The sequence below is a fragment of the Bombus terrestris genome, chromosome 2, assembly GCF_910591885.1.
Source record: "Bombus terrestris chromosome 2, iyBomTerr1.2, whole genome shotgun sequence".
NCBI classification, from domain to species: domain Eukaryota; kingdom Metazoa; phylum Arthropoda; class Insecta; order Hymenoptera; family Apidae; genus Bombus; species Bombus terrestris.
In genome coordinates, this window is record NC_063270.1 from 6,928,433 (window position 1) to 6,955,440 (window position 27,008).

Sequence of the window (27,008 nt, forward strand, 5' to 3'; positions counted from 1 at the left end):
TCGCGGACGTTTCATCGAGTGAGCAAGCAAATGCACAGATATCGATTCTACTTTAGAAGAAATTCTGTTCCTTTTTTCTCGTTTTAGACGAGGTACGTACAACATCCGAGCAACGTACATGAGTCAGCGACGCGCGCTCAACCGAATACACACATTAAAAAACAGAGGAAAAAAAAGAAGAGTATTCTCACACGTGAAAAAAAGCATGACCTATAACGCACGTCGCTGTTACAAATGGTGTATCGTAGATTACAATATGGTACTTGCCCAGTCTACCCATTTGTGAGAACGAACAAAGAGCAGATAAGATTGCCGCTTTATGCTTAAACTAATTGCGCGCTGACAATATTTAAAATTAACGAGATACAAGCGAGAGTCGCAGTTTACTCTTCTTTTTCTCTCGACATTTCGGTTGAACGCTGGCTGCTAACATAGAAACCAGCGCGAGGAGAGAAAAATCTAGCTTCGTGTTTAACGAGAATTGTAAGGTAGAAGATAGAACCAGACTTCACCAGTTTCAGTTTCTATTCCATTCTAGATATAACATAGCGGTAGAGGGTACTTTTACATAGCACGGAATATACATGTTTATACTTCCATTTTTGTTTTTATTTTGTTAATTTCTCATATAATACTAACAAAACATTTAATTACAAAACATGGGCGTACGGTTTTGTAGTGTCTCTTATCTTCCTTTGTGTGTATTATGCGTGTGTGTGTCTGTACTTTTGTATCGTGTGATGAAAGCAGTAGTTATGTGTCTCTATGTGGTATGCATATCATCTGGTTAATGTAAATATTACGATTATTTCATAAGTTCTCTACAATAAGTAGATGGATTTTATAACGACAATTTACACGCTGAACGCGTGCAGTAAATACATCCCATTTACCCGCAGCGTCTCTTCGTTTAATTTTACATTCATCACGACTTCGTCTTGTACGGACCTACGACCAATTCTCTTCTATAATCTATTCCGATGAATATGCAAACGCAAAAGAGATAGAAACGCTACTATAGTATACGATACAATAATATATAATCGTACCTCGATATTGATCGATATTATAAATAGTTTTTAATAATTATTCGTCCAAACACTGAATATTTTACAACAGCCATCGATCTCAACTATTCATAATTCTATTAAACAGTTTGCAACTTTTACAGTTTCAATTCTTTTTCTTCATTTCTTTTTTTTCATTTTATTTTAATATTATGCGTAGCGTGTCTGATCCAATATCATATCAATAATAGGGGTATATCATAAATTTTGTAATTTGCTAAAAAATATTCTCTAAAAAATATGTTGACCTAAAGATTATTATGACTGATAATCACAGACAATTTTTTCAATTTTCCTTTCATTCTCTTTTCTTTCTTTCTTCTTTTATTTTTAAATTTCTCAAAACCATCGTTTAATTTCTTTTTGCTGCCGCATCATCTTTCTATCCTTCTATCTTCTTTTAAACAAGTACAATATTAAAAATTCTACAATTCGTTTAAACATTAGAATAATACTATTCTTTTCTTTCCTTTCTCTTATCTTTTTTTCGTTTCGTTTCGTTCATACACGATTTAAGAAGCGTTTTGCATTTGAAATTTCTGTCTCTTTAAATTCCTTGTCTTTACCGATGAAACGAAGAAACCAAAAATTCGAAGAGATGAAACTCTCGATCATAAAAGGATGCAACGTTGCGATGTTCTCGAAATTGTCGTAAAAGGTAATAACGGGCACCGTACAGGTCCATGATGAGTAAACTTAACCACTCGTTTCATTATCACACCAAAGTAGTAAATATCCAACACTTTTCTAATACCTAAATTTATGTCGAGGTAAGGTATACATATACATATTCGAGTTCTTTCTCTCTAACACGTCCAAATTTTTACTGTTTTTCATACGAATCATTTTCCAAAGGTGCTGACGGGTGTAGTTTAAACAAACGGTGCACAGTATGAGTGACAGTGTATTATGCTATCTTCTCGTGTGGATTATAATTAATCGATAATAATAATAATAATAACCATAATAATGAAGGCTGGATACGTAATACTAAGGAGTTTGTACACACTCCGTGAGATAGGTAATCAGTAATCATTTAAGAGGATATAGAGTATGTTTCAGAAAAGCGCTCGGTAAACTCTGAAAAGTTCCGCCAGAGAAGTGATTGCATAGAACATTATTGTTCATATGCTGTTATACGAACGCTAATATCTACTTTTTCTTTCTTTCTTCTTTTTTTTCTCAGAGCATACGATATTTTATATGGATTTCACAAATAAAAAAATAATTAAAAAACAGTGTTCTTAATTTACCTACTGACATGTTTAAATTTAAATATATACCCATTATAGATTATCGTTACAGTCAGCATAGAGATATTAGTAATCTGCGATGGGAATATAAAGTATAGCGAAACACATCGCTTATATCCCATAATCCTAAATTGCTCGCGGTGATATCGTATAACAATTACAAGAATGCATTACTTTTTTTTCTTTTTTCATTTTAAAGAGAAAAGAATGCTCTTTCTTCTCCTGCATAAAAAAAGCAGACGTCCGTATCTTTTCAACAATATTAGACCATCGTGGGCACCATGTTCTCTAAATCATGTTCAATGTAATTAATAGATCTTGTTAATCCTAAAACCATCATCCATAAGTATAATAAATATTAATAAAATATCTAACATTGCTATTATATTTTCAAGTAATTACCTTTCTTATGTCATATTATTTCTTTTTTTTTATACATATTAAAATTAATTATCATTATATTAACAATATTCATCTTCCAATAATAGTTATTAATTATTGATAATCATAGTATTAAAAAAAAAAAGGAGAAGAAAAGATTCAAAATACCTAAAAAATGGCAATTTCTCGTGACCAGAACAAGTTTCTATTTTTTTCCCCTTGTTTTATAACTTTTTACAAATCAGCATACGCATTTTGTACCAAACCAGGCCGATTAAAATGTTGCACGACTGACGAATACTTGCGTGCTCAAATAATGTTCCTGCCATCATTTACTTCTTTATATTACTTCGTTAAATAAATTCGCGATCGATATTCCTCGTATATATAACGCATTTCTTATTATTATCAAACTCTTCCGCTGCCACCTATTATTTCTTACTCTAGGCCATTTTTTCGTGTAAAGTGCACTTAACGGTGTCCATGGAGCACCAAATTTAAGGGACAACCACCTCGGCAGAAATTGATTAACCGCACTAAAATACTTTATTATAGCTTAATGGATGCATAGACACAATTAGTTTTTTTTTTCAGTTTGAATATAAGTCATCAGGGTATATCTAAATCTATCACCGGGTTTAAAGCGTAGGTACATTAAAGGTAAGGCAAAACTGCATTTCACAGAAAGGTGCTTTTTACGGAATATACGTTATATATACGTATATCCGTAAAAATCTGAAATATATTCCTATAAAGAACATTCATAACTTTCCCCAGTGTGGGAAAATATCACAAATATTTTCTAGAAATATTCGTATTCTAGAAAAGTTTACTCGAAACAATGATCTAATTATCTTTTTACATTCTGTGTCAACGTAATCGATTACGTGTGATCATACGTGCCTCTTATAAATCATATACGAATTTTGAACAGAAACTACGGAAAAAATGAAGATTAATCTCCTATATAAACAGAGCGGTACCGTCCTATCGGGTTTCTCCCTAAAATAAAAAGTTTGTTTTTCTCTATTCTCTAGCGATTTATATTCTTTAAATATAAAAATAAAGTAACGAGATTAATATTGTAATATTGGCAAGGCGGAAGCACAAACGCATGGGTGCATCGTTTAAAAATCTATAAAAACATATCAAAATAATTGCGCATATATACGTAACATGTTCGTTCGAAACAAATGAACAGGCTTCAATTTCTTGGAAAAGCAAGCCTCTTTCTTTCCAATCTTCTTTGATCTTTCGTTTCTTTTCCTGTTATTATAAGACTTAAAATATCATCAATGTCTGCCAAAGTAGGTACACCTTCAAACAGTATCCCACGCCAGGAAACTGTTCCTTCTAGCCATTCTCTCTCTTTCCCCTTCTCTCTCTCTCTCTCTCTCTCACTCTCTCTCTCTCCCTCTCACTCTCACTCCCTCACATCCTCTTATGCGCGCGCTCATGTTCTTTTTTTGTTTCTTAAAACATCTACGTTACTAACTTAAGTTAAGTTGGTAGCTGTACTTACATCAAGACAATGTCTAATCTAACAATTACATATTTTACAAGAACGTTTGAAATCTGGCCCTACATCGGACATGAAATGTCACGAAGTTAGTCGTACACTGTACACTAAATTTTAGATTTACATAAAGTTTTCAAGAACATTGAATTATCTGGTTACAATGGTACAATCTGGTAAAATTGAAACTTACAATAAAGTTGTGTGCTTTTTATTTCACAAGTTTCGCCGATAATCCGTAATTGTGTGATACACGTCGCGTAGTACACGAGTATAGTTCCTACGTTCAAGTACGTAATGAGAAAAAGGTAAGTCCCAGTCGAGGGAAACTCGCCCATCATCCTATAGATATAGGTCCTCGATTTTATCCTATGCAAGTAGATTTTGTTTAATTTCACAGAATCAAACTTGTTCAATTATATTTAGGATCACTGAATTTATGACTGAAAGTAACATATAATATATAGAGAAGAAATTTTCACACACATGTATGTGTACGTATATATCTTATATATGTGTATAAGCTAAAAGCATTTTCGATTTAGTGTAAAGTGACGATAACTTGTACGCTTAAGCCTCGATAGTCAAGATAATAAGTAGAGTCTAAAAGAAGTGCATAAAAGCACAGGCGTGGATAAAGTAACACTTTCATGAGTCTTAGTGCGATAAAGCACGCAAGGCTCGTTGGGTACGTAAGCAGGACATATTCAATTATTTATTGCTATAAGTATATCCCTTAAATCAACTACCAAGTGTAGCTGTTTAAAGTAACATTGTCATAACGCGATGTTTTGTGTACTATATCTGGCCTTCTAATATTTTAAATGTATATCTATTTCTTTTATAATAATAAAAAGCTGCAATCTCTGAAAATAGTTTGATGATTAAATGAATAACGTTCAATAAAATGAATCCTATTCCAAAGCGCACATAATTATAGCACAATATTTTTTGCTGTGCCGCTTACGGTTGGCTGCTTACGATAGCTGTATATGCAGTCTCAATTGAGGTATTTACGACATCTGCGGGAACCGCAGGTACATGGAATCTTGATATCCTCGAAAGGAAATTTGTAGTCATACGTTAGCTCTTCTCCTTGAATAATGCGACGGAGAGCGAAGATTAATATATGCTTCTTACCTAGGATGTCTACCACTCGCGAGTAACAATTTGGCTGAAATATGATTTTCAAGTTACAAAATTAATTCGATACAATTCTTCGCATAAATTCAAGTTCATAAGGAAAACGAAACGTATATTTCAATAAAATAAATAAAATACATTCGCCAAATGAATAAATACCTCGCATGAGTGATTAATGAATCTCGCTGCATTTCCTTTCATTGTGGCATCAACGACTAGGTGATCGTCGATTTTAAACATGTAACATCCTATGTTTTTACTATCATAATATTTTTCTCGTTTGTCAGTTAACGAGGCACGAATCACCTGTAAACATTTATAAAATATTACCCAAGAAAACTACATTCGATATATAAATAGTTAGTAAAAGAGATTATATAAATAACAAGGCCTTTCATCTCTCTACACACCTCACCAGCATACTCGATAACCATCTCTCCAGCTTCGATGTCTCTTAGGCAGAATAAACCTCTACCATGTATGTGAGAATGGTATACTCCAACCGATTCTTTCGACGTTTCTTTAAGTATCCTAAAGCGCATCGCCATTGGTAAATTTGTGCTTGCTACTCGTCTGTAATAATAAAACAATACAAGATATATCCTCCGACGTACGATGTATCAGTGCGTGTATACATACACACAGAAGCGCGCGCGCATCACGCTCGCACACACATACGTATACATATATACATAAGAGGAAAGAAAGAGAAAATTAAGAGTGAATTTATTAATTGCACGTATTAAGATGCTTTACCTGGACTCAGCTTCGGAGATGGCGATCATTTTTGGTTGCTGCCTGTGCCTTGACGCGAGCCAACTGAACATATCATGAACTTTTCTCCCTTTGAACGGTTCTGCACGAGCAGCACCATTAATACACGCATTCGGTAAGTCATTTTCCGTTTCTCCCGGTTTTGGCGGTGCTAAATTATGAAATCGAGGTTTGTATTTGGTACATCTGTTCACGTCTGGTAGCTGTTCGACCAGGTAGACGGTGGCGTTATTTTCCAAGCCCAGATTTTCGGTGAGAGGGTTATGAGGCAACGGAGGTAAGTTGTGAGCCTTTCGTGCATTTTGTACAGCTTGAAACACGGTTTCCCATACTTCGGCCATGGAGGAGGCAGTATGAGTGAATCCATCCTGCGATTTTATCTCATACATCAATGTCGGTCCTTTCGATTTCTGCGTTTGCATATTTGGTACATTCGGCTGTACAGATTTGATCGACTTACTGATCATTCTTGGTTTTTTCACGGCAACTGGTGGAGTTTTGGTTTTCAGTATGTTAAACTGGTTATCGATAGGTTTTACCTTCTCCTCGATCTTGTTCGTTTTCAATGTGAACGTTTTTATCGGTAACAATTGCAAAGAGGTTATCTGCGGTACCTGCTTCGACGGTAATATCTCCACGGACGTTACTTGCGGTGGTTTCTTATTCTGCGTCACTGCTTTCATGTTGTGTGTAATTTTGTAAGAACCATCTTGCAGTTGCTTCTGCAGTACTATCTTCAACGAGGCATTCTGCAGTTTCTCTTTGTCCAGTTCCAATTTCAGATTTTCTTTCACCTTCTCGATCGTTTCAGTGTTCAATTTCAGCGTTTCGTTTATGTTGTTTATAGTGGTCTCTGCTGGTTTCTTCACCGTTGGCGCCACAGCTTCGACTATCTGTTTCTTATCAGATTCCGTTCCAAGCTTCTGTTCCGGTTCTGCTGGCTTAATTACCGGTTTCGTTGGCTCTTCTATGATCATTTCTGTTTTCTGCATGCTCTTGGTTGTATCTTGTTTCGGAGTTACGGCTTGCATAGGTAACACTCTGTTCATCGGCCTACTCGTTGGTACGTTGCTCGTAGACATTGTAATTTTATTTTGTACAGTCGAACTCGCAATCACTGGATTATTACTTGTACTTACATTAATATTGTTTGAATTCGGTACGGTACTATTATAATTATTATGCACATTATTTACATCGTGGTTTAACTTATTTACAATGATATCCCTTTGAGTTATACAGTGATTAGGTAATGGGGGTATTTTGGATGATATGCTAGACTTTATCATACTGGTATTCTCTGACACGTGTTTCGAGTCAAAGTACGGTCGGACATTATTGTTCATCATCTGTTCCGAGCCAAACAACGGTTCTGTAATCTTCCATGGTCCGTTGTTAGGTTGTACAACGGAGTTTGAAACTGGGCTTGGCCGTACAGCTACTCTCGGTATCGTCGGTATTGAGTTTTGCAACAACTTTGGAGACGATGTCACTCTTACCGTAGCTTGAGCTTCGGATGCACACGTATCTGACGATAGCTCTATCGATGTTACTGGTTCTACGACGCTTTGACAAGATACAGGTAACATGGTGTTACAAGTGGCCGTTGGAAAATTTTGCTCGGCTGTCGCAGGAATATGAATCTGTGATGTTGCGATAGACGATTCTACTATAGGCGTGGTCGATTGATTTACTACCACGTAACCACTGGGTACCGTAGACATATCGGAAATATTGCCAACTTTGGATGGTAAGGTTGAAACGTTAGATACATTTTGAACGGTAGGTACAGCCGGTATGTTAGTAATGTTAGAAGTACTGGACAAAGTAGGTGCTGGATTAAGTATATTAGATACATTAGATGCGTTAGGTATACTAGATACACCGGGTACGCTGGATACGTTGGTAGGTAAGTTAGGTATACCAGATATACTAGGTACGTTCGATACGTTAGGCACGCTAGGCATACTGGATGCGTTAGGTACATTAGGTATGCTAGGTGTATTAGATGCACCGGGTATTGTACTAGGTACACAAGGTACACTAGGCACGCTAGGCACGCTATGTACGTTGTGCACGCTAGGCACACTAGGTACGCTAGGTACGCTAGGTACGCTAGGTACGCTAGGTACGCTAGGTACGCTAGGTACGCTAGGCACATTAGACACGCTAGGTACCGTAGGTACATTGGACACATTCGGTATGTTTGTTATGCTTGGCATATTAGATACGTTAGAGACATTGGATACAGTGGGTACAGTGGGTACAGCGGGTACAGTGGGTATAGTCGGTATAGCGGGAACAGTCGGAACATTAGGTACATTCGTTACGCTAGGTACATTAGGTATGCTGGTTATATTGGTTACGTTGGATACATTAGCAACGTTTGGTACGCTTGGTACTCCGGATACGTTTTGTACGGATTGCACTGCCGTCACAGTGGGAACACCTGGAACAGCCTGAACATCTACGATAGGTTCCATCAGTTTAGAAGCTTGAAAAACTTGCGTTGTCGTTTGGTAACTGCTTGCCAATACTTGCGGTACCGTGCCAGTCATGAACTGACTGGAAGACATCACCGTGTTGCTTACGATAGTCTCCAAACCGTAATACATCGGTTGGTTCGACAGAAACATACTACCCGTTGAATCTGTAAACATTTCTAGCGTTGGTGTCGAGCTCAATAATAACTGTTCCGACGAAATAACTCCACATTGAATCGCACTGGGTTGTTGCTGTATAATCGTTCCAAGGACCGTTGGCTGTGTTTGAGCGATCTGTACACCTGGCAATATCGATATACCCCCGTTTTGCAATGCCAACAAGTTGTCGGAAGATGCTTGTATGTATGCACCAGGAATTAAATGGTTAGCTGTTATGAACTGAGGTTTAAACGCTGCAGCAGTTTCATGCTGACCACCGATCGTTGTTACGTACTGAAGGTTTTGTCCGGACTGTTGTTGCAATGTTTCAACGTACGCAGACATGATGCCAGGAGATGCTTGTTGCAATATGACAGTTGGCCCACTCGGTCTTTGAGCTTGTTGCAACTGTATAATCGGAGTATTGTTCTGCATCGGCTGAAATCTAGCATGTCCATTGTTGTGCGGCTGTATACTATTTTTCACGATTTGCGTTTTGATTCCTTTCGTCCGAGACTTTGGTGCTCTGGGAGATTTTGATTTAGTCAACTTCGTTATCTGAATACTGTTCCCTTGTGACGATTCGGTCGAAGACGCAGTTTGTACGCCGGTGGAAGAAAACGTAGGCGATATTTGTGGACTTGGAACCGTTTGGGAACTTGCACCATCTGGAGAATTCATAGGCGTATTGATGATATTTTGCGATATACTGGAATCGCTTGCGACAGATGGGGGATCTGTGATTTCTGTTATTTGAACAGTACTTTCTTGAGGTAATACCGTGGCATTCGGTAATGTAGTTGTAGTTCTAGTATATTGCGTTTGTACGATCATATCGTTTGATGTTAATACCGTTTGATGAACGGTTTCGACGGTAGCGTGCGTATGAATTTGCGGCGTAATAATCGCTTGTGCTATCGGTTCGATTTGAATAGCCGGATGAGGCGATGGTACGGAAGCTTCCAAAGGCGAAGTAGCTTGCATATCTGGATAATCGGATGAAAGTGTATGCCCCTCAGACGGAGATAACGTTATAAATTGAGGAGACACGGATCCGATACTCGGAGAAAATCTAGAATCAGGCGATGCTAATTTATTATCCATAGTTTCGGAATCGCTGTCGCTCGTTATCATGATATCACAATTTGCCAAGTGTCTATTATAACTATCTTGCGTTCTATATGTACAGCGGCATCGTTTACAAGTTACAGGGCGATCTATATGATCAAATGGTGCATCGCATCGAGATGTAATAGTAGTCGTTTCGTTTTCAACGTGTTGCGGTGATACGCACTCATCGTCGCTAGAAATATCATCGGCTCCGTCTAACTGTGGAATTTTCAAATTCAATTTCAAATTATTCTCCCGCGGATTTATTTGTTGCGCTGTGTTCGATCTTTGTTGAAAATTGCTGGAAAGGCTGTCACCTCCTTTCGTTTTTTGTGCTTTATCCTCGTATTTTCCAATGTGCGATCTAATAAATCCATATATACGCTTTGATCGTAAAATATTATTCGAAGACTTTGTATAATAAGAGTTGCAGCAGTCCTTTTCGTTAGACGAAGTAATTTCGCTGCTGTCGCACGAGGATTCGTCGTTGATGCCGTCTAATTGCGGAATCGATAAATGTTCTGCCACGCGTAATGCCGTACTCTTTTCTTCTATATTATACTCCGGTGAACTGCATTCACTGGCGCTGCCTGAATCGGCAGGGCCGTCGACTTGTAATATTCGCGGTTGTTGCCTCGCATGCCAAAACAGCCGTTTATGCTCTTTACCTTCCTCCCGACTACTGGATATTACTCTACGATTAATACCACTGGTAGCATCCTCGATGCAATACTTTAATTCCCGCATAGAATCGGATAAAATATTAGGTGTATTTGCTCTGCCTACAGTAACCATGATACTGTCTGGAATCCTTAACTCGTGCAAAGTAGGCGGCCGTTCGTTTTGCGAATCTAATACCATTACGCTTGTCTCGTTTGATTTCGTCATGCTTGAATTCCTAGACAATTTCCTTCGTTTTATGCTGGGAGCGTAAGTACCATCTAATTTACAACTCCACGTTAAACTGCAAGATCTTTGATGGTGCCTTTGTCCTCCAACGATTAACGGGCTATTCGATATTACTTCCGATTTAGATCGCTTCAGTTCTCTGCCTCCGCGTTTTTGATTTTTTGAACTAAACAGATCATCCATTAGATCTTGAACGGATGTTTTCGTTTCCAAATGAACCCATAAATCGTTATGCGACCCTAATTCTACTAAAGAAGGATCTATCTTTGAAACTTTACTATCAGATGGCTTTATCATTTCGTCTACTTCGGATGCCAGCATATCATCCTTGAATAGATCTGCTGCGAAGGTCCCATCATTTTTCAAATCCATTGCTATAAAATCTTCGTACGTCATTTTTGGGAATATATCTTGCATGGAAATACCGTCTAATAAATCATGCGGCAAATCTTCGAATATAGCTTCTTTCAATTCTGGAGGTAAAAGATCTGTATTATTTTGTTCTGCCAGATTTTCATCCACTTCTTTGTTACAAACTGCATCGATCAAAGCATCTAGAGTTTGTTTTACAGCTAAATATTCGCTTTTCTGTGTATTTAATGTATCTTCTTCTTCTTGCTCTTTAGAATGATCAATAGTTATATTATTTTCTAAATTGGAAGAAACCTCTGGTACATACATCTGCACGTACGTTCTAATATAATATCTTACAATTTTAAATGGGTTTACCGTAGACCAATATAGCCGAGAACATTTATAATCACAAGGTATAATTCTTTCAATTGTATCAGAGTATTCAGGTATGATTGTGCCTAAACAATCTATCATCAGTGAGCCTATCATAACTTTCACTTTACTTGGTTCCGCGTATTTTTTCTTCTTACGATCCAATTCTACATATACTGGTCTTTGTAAACTAAATTCATTCTCATTTTGCAATGTTTTATGCGTACAATTATTTAAATGCGAAGAACAAAATACTGTTTTATCGTCGTTAAAGGCAAGACCAACGTTTCTAGCACAAGGATAATGGAAGGTACTGTTGCAATTCTTCGCGCAACAGCCAACACTAGCCCCTTTCTTTCCACATTCTGCGCAACGAATTAATCGACCTCTTGAAATAGCACTATGAACATTTTGCAAAGAACCATCGATTTCTTCAAATACTTCGTTAGACCAAAGCGCACAATTCGAATGTACCCACTCGTTTTGCCCGCAATACAGTAACCGTCCTTCTTTCGTCTCTGGACCATCGCTTAAACCTTTGCACAAACAACATGATCTACTATCTTCGACATGAACGTTATATAAATTTGCTGTTTTAGCTGCGATTGCTTTTGGTGCTTTGATCACCTCTTCTTTCCATACTTCCAGAATAGAATCATCAAATTTTGTAACTGTACTATCGTCTTTACCGATATCTTTAGTAGCTGTTAACGGATCGCTTTTGCCATTATTGTTTCTTATACTTTTCGGACTAAACCATGGGAACACATCTTGTAAAATTTCGTGATAAACTTCTGTAAGATCCTTCGTTCCAGTACGATTTATAACATGTTCCATATCACAATGAAACTGTAACAGAGTTTTATATTCATTGTTATTGACTTTTCGTTTCACCGACATCAGTGTAGGCGAAGGTCTAACAATGATTTGCTGCTCTGAGCAATGGCATTCTGTATCATTAGAATTACTACTTGTATTTTCTTGAGTTACCGAATCTTTCTTATCATTGTCTTGAGTATCTTTCACAGCGCAATTCTTTACTCGAACAGAACACTCTTTTAAATGAAATTTTTGTCGAAGACGTCTTAAACCTCTTCTGTTACAGTTATCGCTTGGTTGATCTTCGTCCAATTTATTTATCGAATCGGACTTTGAATTATTATTATTATATCCAAATTCTGTATTTTTAATCTTTTCACAATTACTTTCTTCAGCTTCTTCTACGTTCAGGCCTTCTTTGACATTGGTTATATTTGAATCTGCTTTCTCATTTGAAAAGTCCAATTTTTTCCCATTAGAAACAGATATACATAAACATTCTTTTCTTGGACTCCATTTCAAAGCAGCGCAAATCTTCTTATTTTTACTTAACGCTTTTATAACTCCTATGAAACCAGCCTTAAGTTCAGCTTCTATGGCATTTCTCCAAACAGAATTAGGATTTGAAGAACATTGGCTGCATGTAAATTCAATAGTATCGGGTAGATAACTAAGAATTTGATAACGCTCGTCAGAAATTCCTTCGCAATAGGCATGTACCCAATACGAACATTCGCTACATTCCATCATCTAAAAAATAAAATGTAGTTTATTTAACGAGTTTACATACCGCTTTAAAGCGTTAATTATCTATCGCAATATTTCCCATAAGTCTTTATGTATCTGTACACACATGTCATTTTTTACAGTTACGCATACAAATACATATTTAGTAAATTTTCTAAATAAAATATGTACATTTACCTTTGTATCGAAATCATTTTCGTTGTAACATCTTTGACATAGAGGACAGTAATTTCCTTGTTGACGTAATTTAAAACACATGGAGCATAATGGTAAATTGCCCACATGGACATTAACTCCTTCACTACCACAGCTTTTACACTTAACACAATTTTGACACACATAAGGTCTTTCAGGACTGTAAAGTCTCGCACTAACACCAGATTTTGACAAACACGAATGGTGAAATGATTGACGACAACGAATGCAAGACAATTTTGGACCAGATCTTAGATGGCAGGATTGGCATATTGTACATCGAGGACAGCACCAATTTGGTTGAGCACAAGCATTCCATTCGCTGGGTTCCAAACAAAAGGCATGATATGGCTCACAACAGCACTGACAGTGGATGAGCTGGAAAGATTTTTATAATGTATGATCATATATAACAATATAGGTGTATACGTTACTTACTGGTTCTTTGCCAGCACTTCCACAAAGGTAACAAATAGCAGGAATCTGAAAGAGTTCTGAACCTATAAGGGCAAAGCCTTTTGCACCAACTTCTGTAGGATCGTACTGCTCCCAAAAATCTATCGATATTGTGTGTAATGCGTCATTATTCGTTTTAGGCACCTGCAATGTGATTAAACTATAAATATTCATGTTATGTAATATTATATAACTATAATATTAAAATTCTATATATTTTACTGTGCTAATATAATGTATTTAACAAAATATATATATCTGTATATTTTAATTCGACGTTTGCTTACTACTTGAAAATTTGACGTTGATATATTTTGTTGTGATTTGCCTCTTTTTGGATGAGGTTGCTGCGTTGCATTGACAGTATTATGATTTACAGTATTCTCATCGTTATGTTTTTGTGACTCTTTCTCTTTTGTGTCATCCTTTTTCTCTACCCTATCATTTTCCTTTAAATTTTTCGGAATGTGCTTATTGCTTTCAGTATCTTCTTTTCCATCTACAGAGGGGAAAGTTGCAATTGGTTGACCAAGAGCCACGCTTGCACTTCGACAAACATGTTTCACTCTTGGTCCCTTCAATTCGAGTCTCTGTCTCAAAGGTTGTGGACATTGATTTAAAGGTGGTACGGAGAACATTGGATTCTTCAATTTCTTCCTCACTTTTATCCTATTGTTTTTTCTTCTTTTTTTATTAGGCGATATATTCAGTGATGAGTCAACTAGAAAAATGAAAAAGCAAATTATTTATATTAAGAAAAGATATATAGTATGCACATTGGATATATAAATTGGAAGAATTCGATCTTACACTTATCTAACTTTGTATATAGAAAACCACCAGTTCCTTGATAGCTTGTCTTTTGACCTATTTCTATGTTTCTCCAATTCATTGCTGATTTGAACAGGTTCTTCTCTGAACTATCTTCCGCAGGCCAACCTAACTTAGAAGATATTAATTTTTGTCCTTGATTATCATTATCTTCTTGATTCAATATTAATGGAATATTCAGAGGATCTCTCATCATTGGTGGTAACAGTGTATTTAAGCCTGTTCTCAAAGAAGAAGGAATGTTGTAACATTTCAAGCACATTTTTAACCAACAAGCTGGGCATCTAGCTTTATAAACACATCTCATGAGATTCCATTGTTGACTTCTTACAACAGGTGGTACTAAGCATAAACCATCGCCTTTATGACATTGAAGGACTGGAAGAGTACTATTTGTAGATTTTGCACAAGCCTGTCGTTTAATCATTTTACTGATAAACTTTCTACACGATTCACAACTGTGAATACCGAATTTTCGAGCTTGTTTCACAAATCGATAGAACCGTACAGCACCACAAACCCCACATTTGATGGTACCTGTTAAGCCTAAAACATTATAAAAGCATAATGAACTTATTATTTTCTTATTTCGTATATTATTTATATGATCGATTATATTGCTTATTTATTCGAAGCATTATTCTACATTTTTGATCGTGCAGTACAAATATTTGAATTAAAAGAAAATACTGTATAAAAGTAACATATTGTGAACATTATTGTTTTCATACCTAAATTAGTATTTCCACTTGTAACACTGTTGCTATTTGTCGTTGAAAAGGGACCTTCAGTTCCACTGACACATTTATTATCTAGTTTTAGCCTTGCCTTTCTTAAAATAACTTTCCCACCATTTAATTTCATCCCAGTCCATTCAGACTGTTCGTCTTCTGTATGATTACTATGTTCACTTCCACTTTCAGATAATGTGCTTTCTGTATCAAAATTATCTGAATTTCTCTCTGTATTTTTATTGCTGCTATCAACATTGCTTCGACCCTTTGTGCTATTATTTTCTTTCATTTTTGCTGAATCTTCAAAAGTTGTCTGAACTTCTAAATCAACTGTATCATTTTGAGTTCCTGATCTAGTTTGAATCCTGGAAGACTCTGAACTTGGAACATCAGAATCAGGAAGAGCTTTTGTAGGAACAGAAATTAATTTTTGATTTTTGGAGATATTTAATTTTGCATTTGGAGCTTTTCTGGTTACATTTGGTACACCATCTTGAACACTATTGCATTCATCGGATGAGCACTTTACCATTTTGTTTTTAGCTGATAAATTAATTTTTTTAACATCTGTACTAACAGTTTTTGTTAATTGTGTGTCTTGTATAGAAGGTGCTAATTTTTCAAGATTCTTTGCAGGTTGCACAAGAGTTTGGGCATTGGAATTTACACGCTGGATTACCTTTTTGGCTTTACTTTTTGTTTCTTTATCTTTTAATTTTGTGTAGAGTTTAGTAATATTTCCGTCTTTTAATTTTGGTTCTTGATTACAATGTTTATTTAATGCAAGTTTAGCTTTCTTTACGTGCGTACTAATTTCGTTCTCACTATGTTCTGCTCCAGGAGTTTCTTCTAATTCCTCGATAAATCTTTTATTTGGTTTAATAACTCTTGACGAATGGGCACTTCGAACAGGTAAAATAAATTTCCTTACAGCATTTGGTTTATCTCCACATTGTGCCGTGATATTGCGCGCATTGTTACTGTTAGATTTTGCCCTTTGCAATAATCTTTTTGCAGTACTGTTACGTAGTTGTCTCGTTCGTTGATGCTGATCTAAGATATTATTTACTGATTTTAATACTGGTGTTTTCATAAAATTGGAGAATTTTATATTTTTACAAGCTCTACGACTCTTGGGTCTATGAAATTTAGTAGTACGTTTGGAATTTAACGCAGTCACATCTTTTTTATCATCTTCCGCTAGTTTGATATTTTTATCACATAATTTTTCTGTATTATTTTCAGTATGCGATGGAGGACTTTTAATATCTGCGACAGTCTGTACATTCTGCTGTGGCACAGAATTATCAATAGCATCAGGTGGTGATTTAACAGTTGTATTTTCTGTGTCATGTTGTTGCGTTTTTATGTAAGACACGGAAAGATTAGCTTCTTTAGTGCTAAAGCCATGGAATGGTGGATGTTCCTATGAGAAAAATGCATTAAGCCTTAGAAATAAATAATATATATTTTCTTTTGCATTAATATTTTGTCGATATAAAAATTATCGAATTAAACATCAAATGTTTATATTTCACATTTTATCGTGTAAACATATTTTATTTGGTGTTTTGAATATGGTAATAGATATTCGGTAATCTGAAGGTATATTATGATTATAATAAGAAATAAGATATGTATTGCAGTTTATTAGTTTTATTTGAAAGAAGAATAAAGAAATTGGTAATAATTAATCGGTAAAACACAGTTATTCGATAAAAATAAAATCGGAACGGCGATCTTTTATAAAATCATTGACATTTTCAAGTAAGCGGTACGTCAGTATGTATTATATACATCTGCCATTCCGAGTCTGTGATTCTCTTCTAATAGGTTAACTTTTATTATAGAGGCAAACGTTGGAGTTTTTCTGGCGAGCGAATCGGCACCGTATGCGTCCTTATGGCGCTTATAATCCAAATACAATAGTTTGTAAGTGGAGAAAGAATGATACAATTTGTAACTAATTAGACGCCTTACACCAGGTAGTCCTCATGAAAGTAAACTACGAATTACCTTTTCATTGTCACCAAATGTTTCGTTGAACAGGGAAAGTCCGTAGTAGATGTTCTCGGCGACGGTTACCGAATCGCTTTGGGCTGTCTCGGGTTGACCGAGAACTTTGATCCGTTTCCTGGTGACCGTCTTTGGCGGCTTCCCGGGAAACTTGGACCTTCCCATGTTCACTTTTTTCAACGGCCAACCTCAACCTCACAACGAAATTCTGTTTCCATTTTACGCGATTTTGCCCAGTCGAGGCGCACCAACTGAACACCAACGAACACTTAACACACACGGAACTCACAAGCTTCGTTAAACATCGGTTAACGTCGGCTAAATTCGATGATAGCCGCGAAATACGCGCGTACTGTTAAACACAGAATGACTAGTAGTAAGGTGGGTACATATTACATATGTTTTCGAATACAAACGCGGGCATTCATCTAGTAACTTTTGCTAGAGCGGAACTGAAGTTACGCGCGCTCAGCTGCGAACTCTTCGTTTAATCTCTCCAAGCATGATTCTCTATCAAATTCACATACAATCGCATAATATATTTAGTATCGATATAAATTACAATTTAATCTTTTATTTATATCTATTTCATTAATATTTTTTATTACTCCATTTAATTAATAACTATGCGTATATAAAATAATAAAAATGTTGAAGAGATACAATTTTTCAATTTCTAATCAATCGTTTTTTATTAATACAAGTACATTATTATAATACACAATGATGGTGTGTATCATGTATCGTATATTGAGTGCTGTCCAGTTTGTATCAACCACATACTAGGGAATATTAATGTTCCTTTTGCAACGTTCGTTAATGTAATTTTTATTTTATAAATAATTTAATCATTACTCAAATTTTGTATTTTGTTAATTTATATTTCCGTGCTATTACAAGATTATTTTATATTTAGGTAATTAATTTTTTTAAAATTGATTTATTAAGGATTTAAGAAGTGTATATACATATATATTACTTGAAATACAACATTAAATAAAACGAATATTTTTTAAAATATTCTACGTATTCGTTTATTTTATTTTTAATTCGCATAATTTTAAATCATGGATTATTATACTTAATATATTCAGTTATAAATATAAAGTAAAAAGTTATTTGAGAGCATAGCGCAGTATTATTAAAAATTTTTTAATATGAATGTCAAATAAATCTACTGCTAATTAACTTTCTTTGGAAAAGCATTTTCGCTATATTTGATTACGTACATCTAATCGATAGTATTTATATTTACAAAACGTAAAATTTCCTACATTTCATTAAATTACTACCGTATATTACGAGAAATAATACAATGTCCATCAAATTAAATAAAATTAACAGAACTCTTACAGATAAAAAAGGGAGAGGGAAAGAGAAGGAGAGAGAAAGAGAGAGAGTGAAAGAGAATGAAACACATTAAAAGTAATTAAAGGAAATACAAAAATTAATTTCACTATATATGAATTGCCGCTTTTTCACGATACTTTTTCAAAATTAAAATCTCATTTCTGCCAAATACTGACGGTGCATTAGAGTGTTTAATAAAGTCAGTTGGTTCGTATTACGTAAAGACAGGGTTCGATAAATGAGGTATATATGAATTACAAATCTGGTGTTTCATGTGCGCTGACCTGTGCTCCATTTAAAAGAGCCTTCGTCGATACAACCTCAAGCACCACTTTCAGATCCATATTGTACTTTTCCTTCGTATGCAGGGCGTGTTTTTCCAAGATTATTTCTCCCCCTGTACACAAACCGTTCTTTACATAATATTCGCTTCCTTTATGTTTACATAGGTAGACAAATAATTAACATCGATGATTATTTTCTTTGGCTCGTGGTAAATAGATATCGAAGAAAATTGTCGATTCAGAGGAGGATGTTTGGCTCGTACTATCAACGTGATCCACATTATACCGTGCGCAATTTCGGAACGAAGGAATACACATCGATCGAAGAGCTCCTTTTTTTTACGCCAAGCTTGCAACAACGAGAATGCGATAACGTCGATAACCATTTCTACCTTTATAGCTACACAAATTGAAACGTACTATATCGGGGTCAAATATCAGCCGGTCATCGATATCGCATCCCATTTCATCCATCATTTGGGAACGTAAACATTCATGCATTCTATATTTTTAATAAGGGATATCAATACCGTATTATGGTTTCTCTTTTTGTACCGTTTAAACCTGTTCAGAAACTAAATTATAGTCGCGTCACAAAGGAATATCCGAAAGCAGTACAATTCTCGATTATTTTTATATTTCTGGCGAACGCTAAAAGAGACGTTAAAAAATTGCTCTCTCTCTCTCTCTCTCTCTCTTCCTCCCTCCCTCTCATATACATATATATATATATACATATTCAAAGTTTCACGCAATTCTTAATTAAGAAAAATATTTATTTTTGTTCGTTTCTACGTCAATATTGGTATCGTCACGTTAAGCTAGAACAATTTTGTAATAGAAAAATATGGGGAATTATCAAAAGCAAATACGATACGCGAGTAATTTTGGATAGATATTTATTCACTTTTTCTTCGATAATGTTACTTTAGTCGCAGGATAATTTAACGATTTATTCGAGAAATAGTTATCCATTATGCGTTCGAATTATTTTTCGTTGTTACAATTACAGCGAGCAAGTACTTGATCAATTTTTAACAAATTATTCTAATATTTAAATACGTCTTTTGTTTTCTGAAAAATATATGCAAATGTAAAAGATTAAAACACTCTTCTTTGCTACTACACGGTCTATAAAAGAACGAACCGCAATTTTTGTTTACCTACTCCTGACATGGTAATATGTATACGCACATGTAGTTTATTAAAAAATAACATTGTTTGCAAGCGTATTACGACGCATTTGGTACTTGGCATTCGCGCCATAACATTAAAAGCGTTAAACATTTTAAGAACATCAGCGTGTATTTCATTTAAATCTCAACCTTACCTCAACCTCTACCTTAGGATTCTTTTACTTGTTATTTACACGAGCCATTCGTTGCTTCAATACTTTGATACTTATCAAAGAATAATAAATAAAAGTAATGGTACCCGGATGATTATTTAGGCGTTCGTTAAATGGGCCAACTGTATCACAAGGCAAGAAGAGTGGATAAGAAGATAGAAAACTAGAAACCAAAGGAGAATATCAAAGCAGAATTGAAAGTTGTCGTTTCACGATTTATATTTTCGGCCAACCGTTCGTCTTTTCTCCCATAACCAACGGAACGACCGAAAACATGTGCACAAAGCGGCACGTCATCGGTATTCCATGTGAAATATGTATATTTGCGGCGGGCACCCGTCGCGAAAATATCGAAATCATAGCACGATGTAAAGAGAAAAGAAAGATGTGTTCGACGAAATAAATAAAGGGAAGGAAAGGGAATGTGGAAAAGATGTATCTGAGAGAGGATGGTTCACGGTATGAGTAATACATACACTATTAATATGTATAAGCGTCCATCGTCTTTCTCATGGCTCTACAAATGGTCCAGCAAGTCGTATATGCGCGTTATCCTTCTAGGATCGCACACTTGTCCAGGCGAGGCGAAGTCCGTGCACGCTGGTGCACGCCGATGTACGGCGGATGGAAGAGAGAGTACGCGATGCAAAGCAACGAAACGGAACAGCAGATCTTATAGCTCCGTTACAACCGGCTAGCTGACCGATCCCAATGAATACGGCCGGTACCACACCCGCTCGGGCATTTCGAGCGGAATGATCGAGAGATAAACTCGTTCGTCCGCCACGCCGCACCGCGCCAAACGAATACGCTTCGCGTAACGAGTCTCAGGTTTCTCGACGTACAGCTAAACTATCGCATTAGGTCGTCTGCAATTTGAATTTGATGCAACGCGACAACTTTGCATACGCTCCTCTTTCTTTCCACTTTTGAAAATGGGACGAAAGTCTCATTCTTCCCTATGTTCTTCTTTATGTAATTTCTCGTTATTTCATTTCCAAGTCTATGGCTATGAATTTCGGTTTCGAGTAAGAGAACGTTCATACAGAGTAACGCTATTCTTTTCCCCTTTTTCGTTAAATTCTTGGTCGAATCTTCTTTTTTGAACGAACTAATTATCCCCAGTTTTTATTCTTACACGGTATCAAAATTCTCATTTTTATTTAGTTTAACTGTTTAATTTAACTCATTGTCAACACGTACGAATCAAGTGTACCTTAGATGTCAGGTACAGTGAGAAATGATATGGGAATAATTTTTCAAAAATCGTTCGAATAGAATTGTCAACGATGCAACAAATAGCGTCGAAATGAGCATTTCTCGCGAATAATTAATAGTTCTCAACGATTTCAACGGTTTGAGTGATTTGAACGATGAATTATTTATAGCTGGAAATATTATTATGTAATATGGATGTTCAATGTATGTACACACTATCCGTCGCTTTGTTACGCTTTCCACGTAATTTATTTAATAAGAGATCGTAATTAATACATCCGTGAACGTGTTGCAAATATTAATTGAACGTAACATGTTGCTACATATTTTGCTACAAGTTAACATCTAAAAGTAATTATTCTCCTATTTTCCATTAAAAAATGTATCCTTCCCCAGTCACTTTGTCATTTTGATATATATTCACCATACTATAGAGGAAAATGTGAAATGATACACAGGGTGTCTCAATGTTTCTCCGCAAAACTTTACAAGCATATTTTATTGTATAAGCAAAACTAAGGAAAAGATGTTATACAAACGTAAGTTGTAAAATGCATTATTAAAATGTTATAACAAAAATACGAAGTGATAACGGACTAGTGTTTCGTCGACACTGCGTAAGAACACATTGCCGATATCTATTTGGTATGTTCGCACAAACTCGAATGTTTTACTTGCTGAGATCGTTGATTTGGTCAATCAGTTCGGCAATGGTTAGATGATCATTGTTACCTTGAACGATGGATAAGTGGAGCAGAATCAATTGCTCGCAGAGAACCCCAAGAAGATCACCAGATATCACGTCAGTGGATTTTTACTTCTGGGAACTGTAAAAGAGAAAGTTTATCAAGAATCAATGCAAAAGATTTATGACGTATTTGCTGCAATTAAGGAAAACGAATAAGAAATTTGTAATGCGATAGATTCTGTTTTCTGTATTCTGCGGATCCCAGTCCAGCATATTCGTAATAAAGGGTAACATTTTGAAATGGAATCATAATACCAACTGACCATCTATTCCTATGTGGTATCGCACGAAGAAAGCAGCTCGTTATCATTTCATCTTTTTTTAACTTTATGACTTTTCAACAAAGCATGTAAGAGTGTATAAAAAAATATGGAAAAAGACGTGTATATAGAGGGTGTTCAACGAGATTGTATATTTGTACAATTGTACACGATTTTTTAGCACAAACAGAAGTTGATCAATTTTGAATCAGCTACTGATTTGCTACACGTAAGATCGTTAAAAAGTGCTTGTTTCTATAAAAAATCAAGGTCGCCTCGATTTTTTTGAATGACGCGATGCGTTGTATTTTTGTGAATTTGTTGATTCATAGAAACATTAGATCAGAAACGTTAGATCAGATGTTTACGATAACGTTTGTATTTTCATTCAAGATTTCTCAATTGAAGGTCATTCGAAGATCGTAGTCAAGTTAGATCGTTAAACTCGTGAAAAAGTCAAGGTGACGTTGATTTCTTTTTTAAAGAGAGAAGCACTTCTCGTCTATTTCAAGTATTTTAAATCAATTTGTAGCTGATTCAAAACAGATCAATCTTTGCTTGAAACATCCTTTTTATTACATTATCGAGAGTGCTTAAAGGATCGTGCACACCGCGTCGCAGAAAACACCCTGTATACATATGCATATGCGACGTATCGTTCTAAAATAAGTAACGACGCTGCAGCACCTTGGTTGAGATATACGAAATTCATTCGCAAATGAATATGTTAATATAATTTTGACGAGCTGGAAAAATGTATGGAAATACGAAGAGATTAGAATCGTGCATGATGCGTACTTGGTACTCTTGCGAATCTTATCGGAAACATTAGTAGCAAAGCAACGTTATGGCGGATCGTTTCCTGGCCGGAGCCTTGGAATTAATTATAAGATACGTATTACATTATGTACCGGTGAATTCATTTTCTTGCTCCTTTTGTTTGTAACCGGCACGTACACGGGGTATAGAAAGTTGGAAGTTGGTTCATTGTTCCCTTCCGGACGTGAGAAATACGCGAAACATTTTGAGTGACAAACCGCGACTCTCTCTCTTTTACTCTCTCTCTCTGTTGAGAAAAATAATCGCGTAACGCATTTGCCCAGCAAGCTATGCAAATATTTTTTACCCTCGTTAACTGTTTGTGTCTTGAAGGTATCGCAATGTAACAATCTCATTAAAATATTGCTATAAATCTATGGACGAAATCTACTTGTTAGAACAATGCTGTTATTAGTTTGGGGTTAGGTCGGCGTTAGGTTAGGGTTAGGCACGCAAAAAGATAGAAGATTCTGGGAACGAATAACCCTGTATCGATATTCGTATTTATAGTTTTTATTATTTTAACGATTTTAACGATTGTAAAAGATATTTATAGATACTTGGCGTATCGAACGCGTTCTATTTGAACAGTTTTAAAGTGTTTAAAAGAAAGATAGCACGGTAGGGAAGAACTTTATGGTATAGTCGAAAACACGACGAATTAAAAGACCTTAATGAGGAATCAAGAAAGAATAGAATATACAAGGTGTCGAGACGCAATTAACGACGTTGTAATTCGCATCGTAATTCGCGAGTATCGACGGCGTCTCTTCGTTCGATCCCTCTTTCTTCTTTTTTTCCCATTTTTTTTTTTTTTTTTTTTCGAATCGAAAGTATTACTTGAACATGCGAATGTCATTAACGAAGAGCTTTCGTTGGCATTGCAGTTGTTATTTTTTGAAAGCGCGGTCGAGTGGATTTTCGCGTGTCCCCGTGATTATTCGCCAAACGCTGGGACAGGCACGCGCGTGCACGCGCGAAAAGACCATGAAAACAGTGGAGACGAGCACGCGCATTTCTATCGATATCGAAGTGCTGTGCGCATCGCGACAAGAATAAGTCTCGCCGCGCTTTTCAGCTGTGTATTTTTGCATCGCGAACGGATCGCGCAATTTACGCATGCAACGAGCGTAGAAAGCTAGAAGACGGTTCATCGCACGGCAGAACGTGAGAAATACTTACACCACTCTACTTTTTTTTTCCAGCTACCGCTCCTCCTTCACCTGTGTTCGTATACTCCACGTGCAGATTGCCTGTGTGTATACTAAACTCTAGTCTGTGCACGAAAAATAAAAGCACTGCTGCACTTCCCCGCCCCTATTAAACAGGTATGTAGTTGCCGGATAAAAACAAAACTGCTGCTCTACGTGCTGCGGTTTGAAAAAATCCTCGTAACCGGGAATCGAACAATGAGAAGAGGAAAAGGGGAATAGAAAATCGTTCGGTGGCTGCAATAGACGCGATTTTATTCATAGATCCCACGAGAATTATCGAGTTATTACGAGATTTCATAAGCGGCGAAGCTTATAATGTTCTCGATTGTTTTTCGCAATTTCCACCGCAGCACGCGGTCCGCTTGATGAATTGTTGATTTGCTTCGCTTCGTTTCGCTCGAACAAATAGAAACGAGAACGAAGGCCAACGAAGAAATAGGAAAATAAAAGGAGAAGAAAGGAAAAAGGCAAAAGGGCAGAGTAGGTACTTGCGTTTACGTGTACGTACGCGCAAGTGCACAATACGTAAACTCGCAAGTGCGCGCGTAGATAATTATCGATAGGGAGAGACCGGTTCGTTCTTTACGACAACGTCGAACGCTTTTTGGAAGACTAATTTAATGATCACGTAAGTGTCTATACGTATACATATGTGGTCATTCGCATTCATGCACATTCGCGTCAGCATACGTGGACCGATTCAGTTTAGACACCCACATGGTATCCATTATTCGGATCGTGTTCCACGTTCGAAGAAAAGAAATCTGCTTTATCATCCTCTCTACTATGCTCATATTCTTTGCTGAGAAATCACTGCTCAGACGCGGATAACACACGTCGTTATCCGCTCTTTTGGACCTTTCGAGAAGCGCTATGGACGAGGAAGGCGAATACATGGAATCAATTCCAGGGAGAGAGAGAGAGAGAGAGAGAGAGAGAAAGGGAGAGAGAAAGCAAGAGAATATCGATAGCCATGGATATATAGGTACACGTTTAAGAAACAGAGACCGGTTCACGCTTTACGACGATGTAACCGTGCTATTCACAGGATTCAATAGATAGCATCTATACTTTCGTATAAGTGAACCGATACTGACGCCCACGCAGTCTCTATTACCCACGTCGCGTCACGCTTCTCGTAACCGAAGGATTACAAATACTACAATTTATATTTATATTATATTTAGCTAACTTTCCGATCGGTCGAATGCTACGAAATTTGCATTCTACCTACTGCCAGCGATCCTTTTATCTGCATGTGATTTTTTTCGTTTTATGTATTAACGTCGCCGTTAAACATCGTTTCTTTAAAACATATCCGATAATGATCTTTTTTATCGGAGCATAAAGTTAGAGCATGCGAATTTCCAGAGATTACCGAGTTGCCGAATCACGTATCGACATTCGTCCGTAATAGCCAACATTTCCCTAGGGCTTATTCCACCCTTTTCGACATATTTTAATTTCGGTATTCAGGCAGAATGAAAATTACAAACGATATCATGGTCGATACAATTACCATGATAAATTTTAACCACCCTATAAATTCCGGCAGCGGATGACGAGCCTACGGGTCGAACCTACGGAGAGATAGATATTATAATCGAATAGGAGAGAGGAGATGAAAAATTGGCGGAGTAGCACAGTCGGGCTTCCACCGGTGAAACCGATGAAATGTTTCAAAGAACCGAATCGGCTGCACAGTTTTAAACCGGAGCTGCGACTCGAATGGAATATTTTTTCGTTTGTGTCGATCGCTTTATGATCGAAATTCTAGTTATGAAAATTCAAAGGAAGCGCTAATACCAGAAGACAACCGCGTCTGACAAGTTATATACACTGAGATTAATAAGGAATTACGAACGAGCTACACTAATCTAGAGTTTCGTAAGCGGTGTCATCTATGTATGTATATGTATCTCATTTGCACGCGCCAGGTTAAATAGACTGCATTTGTAATAAAGATTCGCTCTGGAGAAACTCTGAACCCATCCAATTATTCGAACGATTCGAATTAAATTTGTAGTCGTGTCGTATTTGCGACGCACCGCCAGAAGAATTTTGATATTTAAAATTAAACTATCGCGAGGTCTTATGACCGATTTTCTTTACTATGAACCTTCCTTTTATTCACCCTTCGTAGGATGGAGCAAATAAAATGTTATAAGCTGGTTTCTTTTAAACGCGTGATGCAAGTCTTCCTCGCGATTTCCATTTTTAGTTTTGTAAATGATACGTTTGAACGTATCTTGTTTCGCTTTGTATCGTTCTGATTAAATTTTGATATAAGCATCGAACAACATAAGTGGAATTTGAGCTAATTTACAAAAAGAACTGTTTGTACCGTGATTTCCTAAAAGACAGCTTGTATGTACGAATGTCTACACACGTATGTACATCTTTCGTTCAATCGAACGTTTCATAAAAAATGATGGCAATTTGTTTATA

The 27,008-nt window shown here is 36.4% G+C and overlaps 1 protein-coding gene across 1 annotated transcript; it reads right to left on the minus strand.

Annotated features, from left to right (window-relative positions):
* Positions 1–587: 587 nt before the first annotated feature.
* LOC100646252 (histone-lysine N-methyltransferase trithorax) lies at positions 588–17,621 on the minus strand. Its single transcript, XM_003393551.4, has 10 exons — positions 17,320–17,621; positions 15,301–16,729; positions 14,549–15,115; positions 14,026–14,459; positions 13,721–13,882; positions 13,265–13,660; positions 6,117–13,090; positions 5,771–5,933; positions 5,520–5,666; positions 588–5,391 (listed from the first exon to the last, which is right to left on the minus strand). The coding sequence occupies exons 1-10, from the start codon at positions 17,482–17,484 to the stop codon at positions 5,218–5,220; spliced, it is 10,611 nt and encodes a 3,536-aa protein (XP_003393599.2). The 5' UTR covers positions 17,485–17,621; the 3' UTR covers positions 588–5,217.
* Between the last annotated feature and the right edge of the window lie 9,387 nt (positions 17,622–27,008).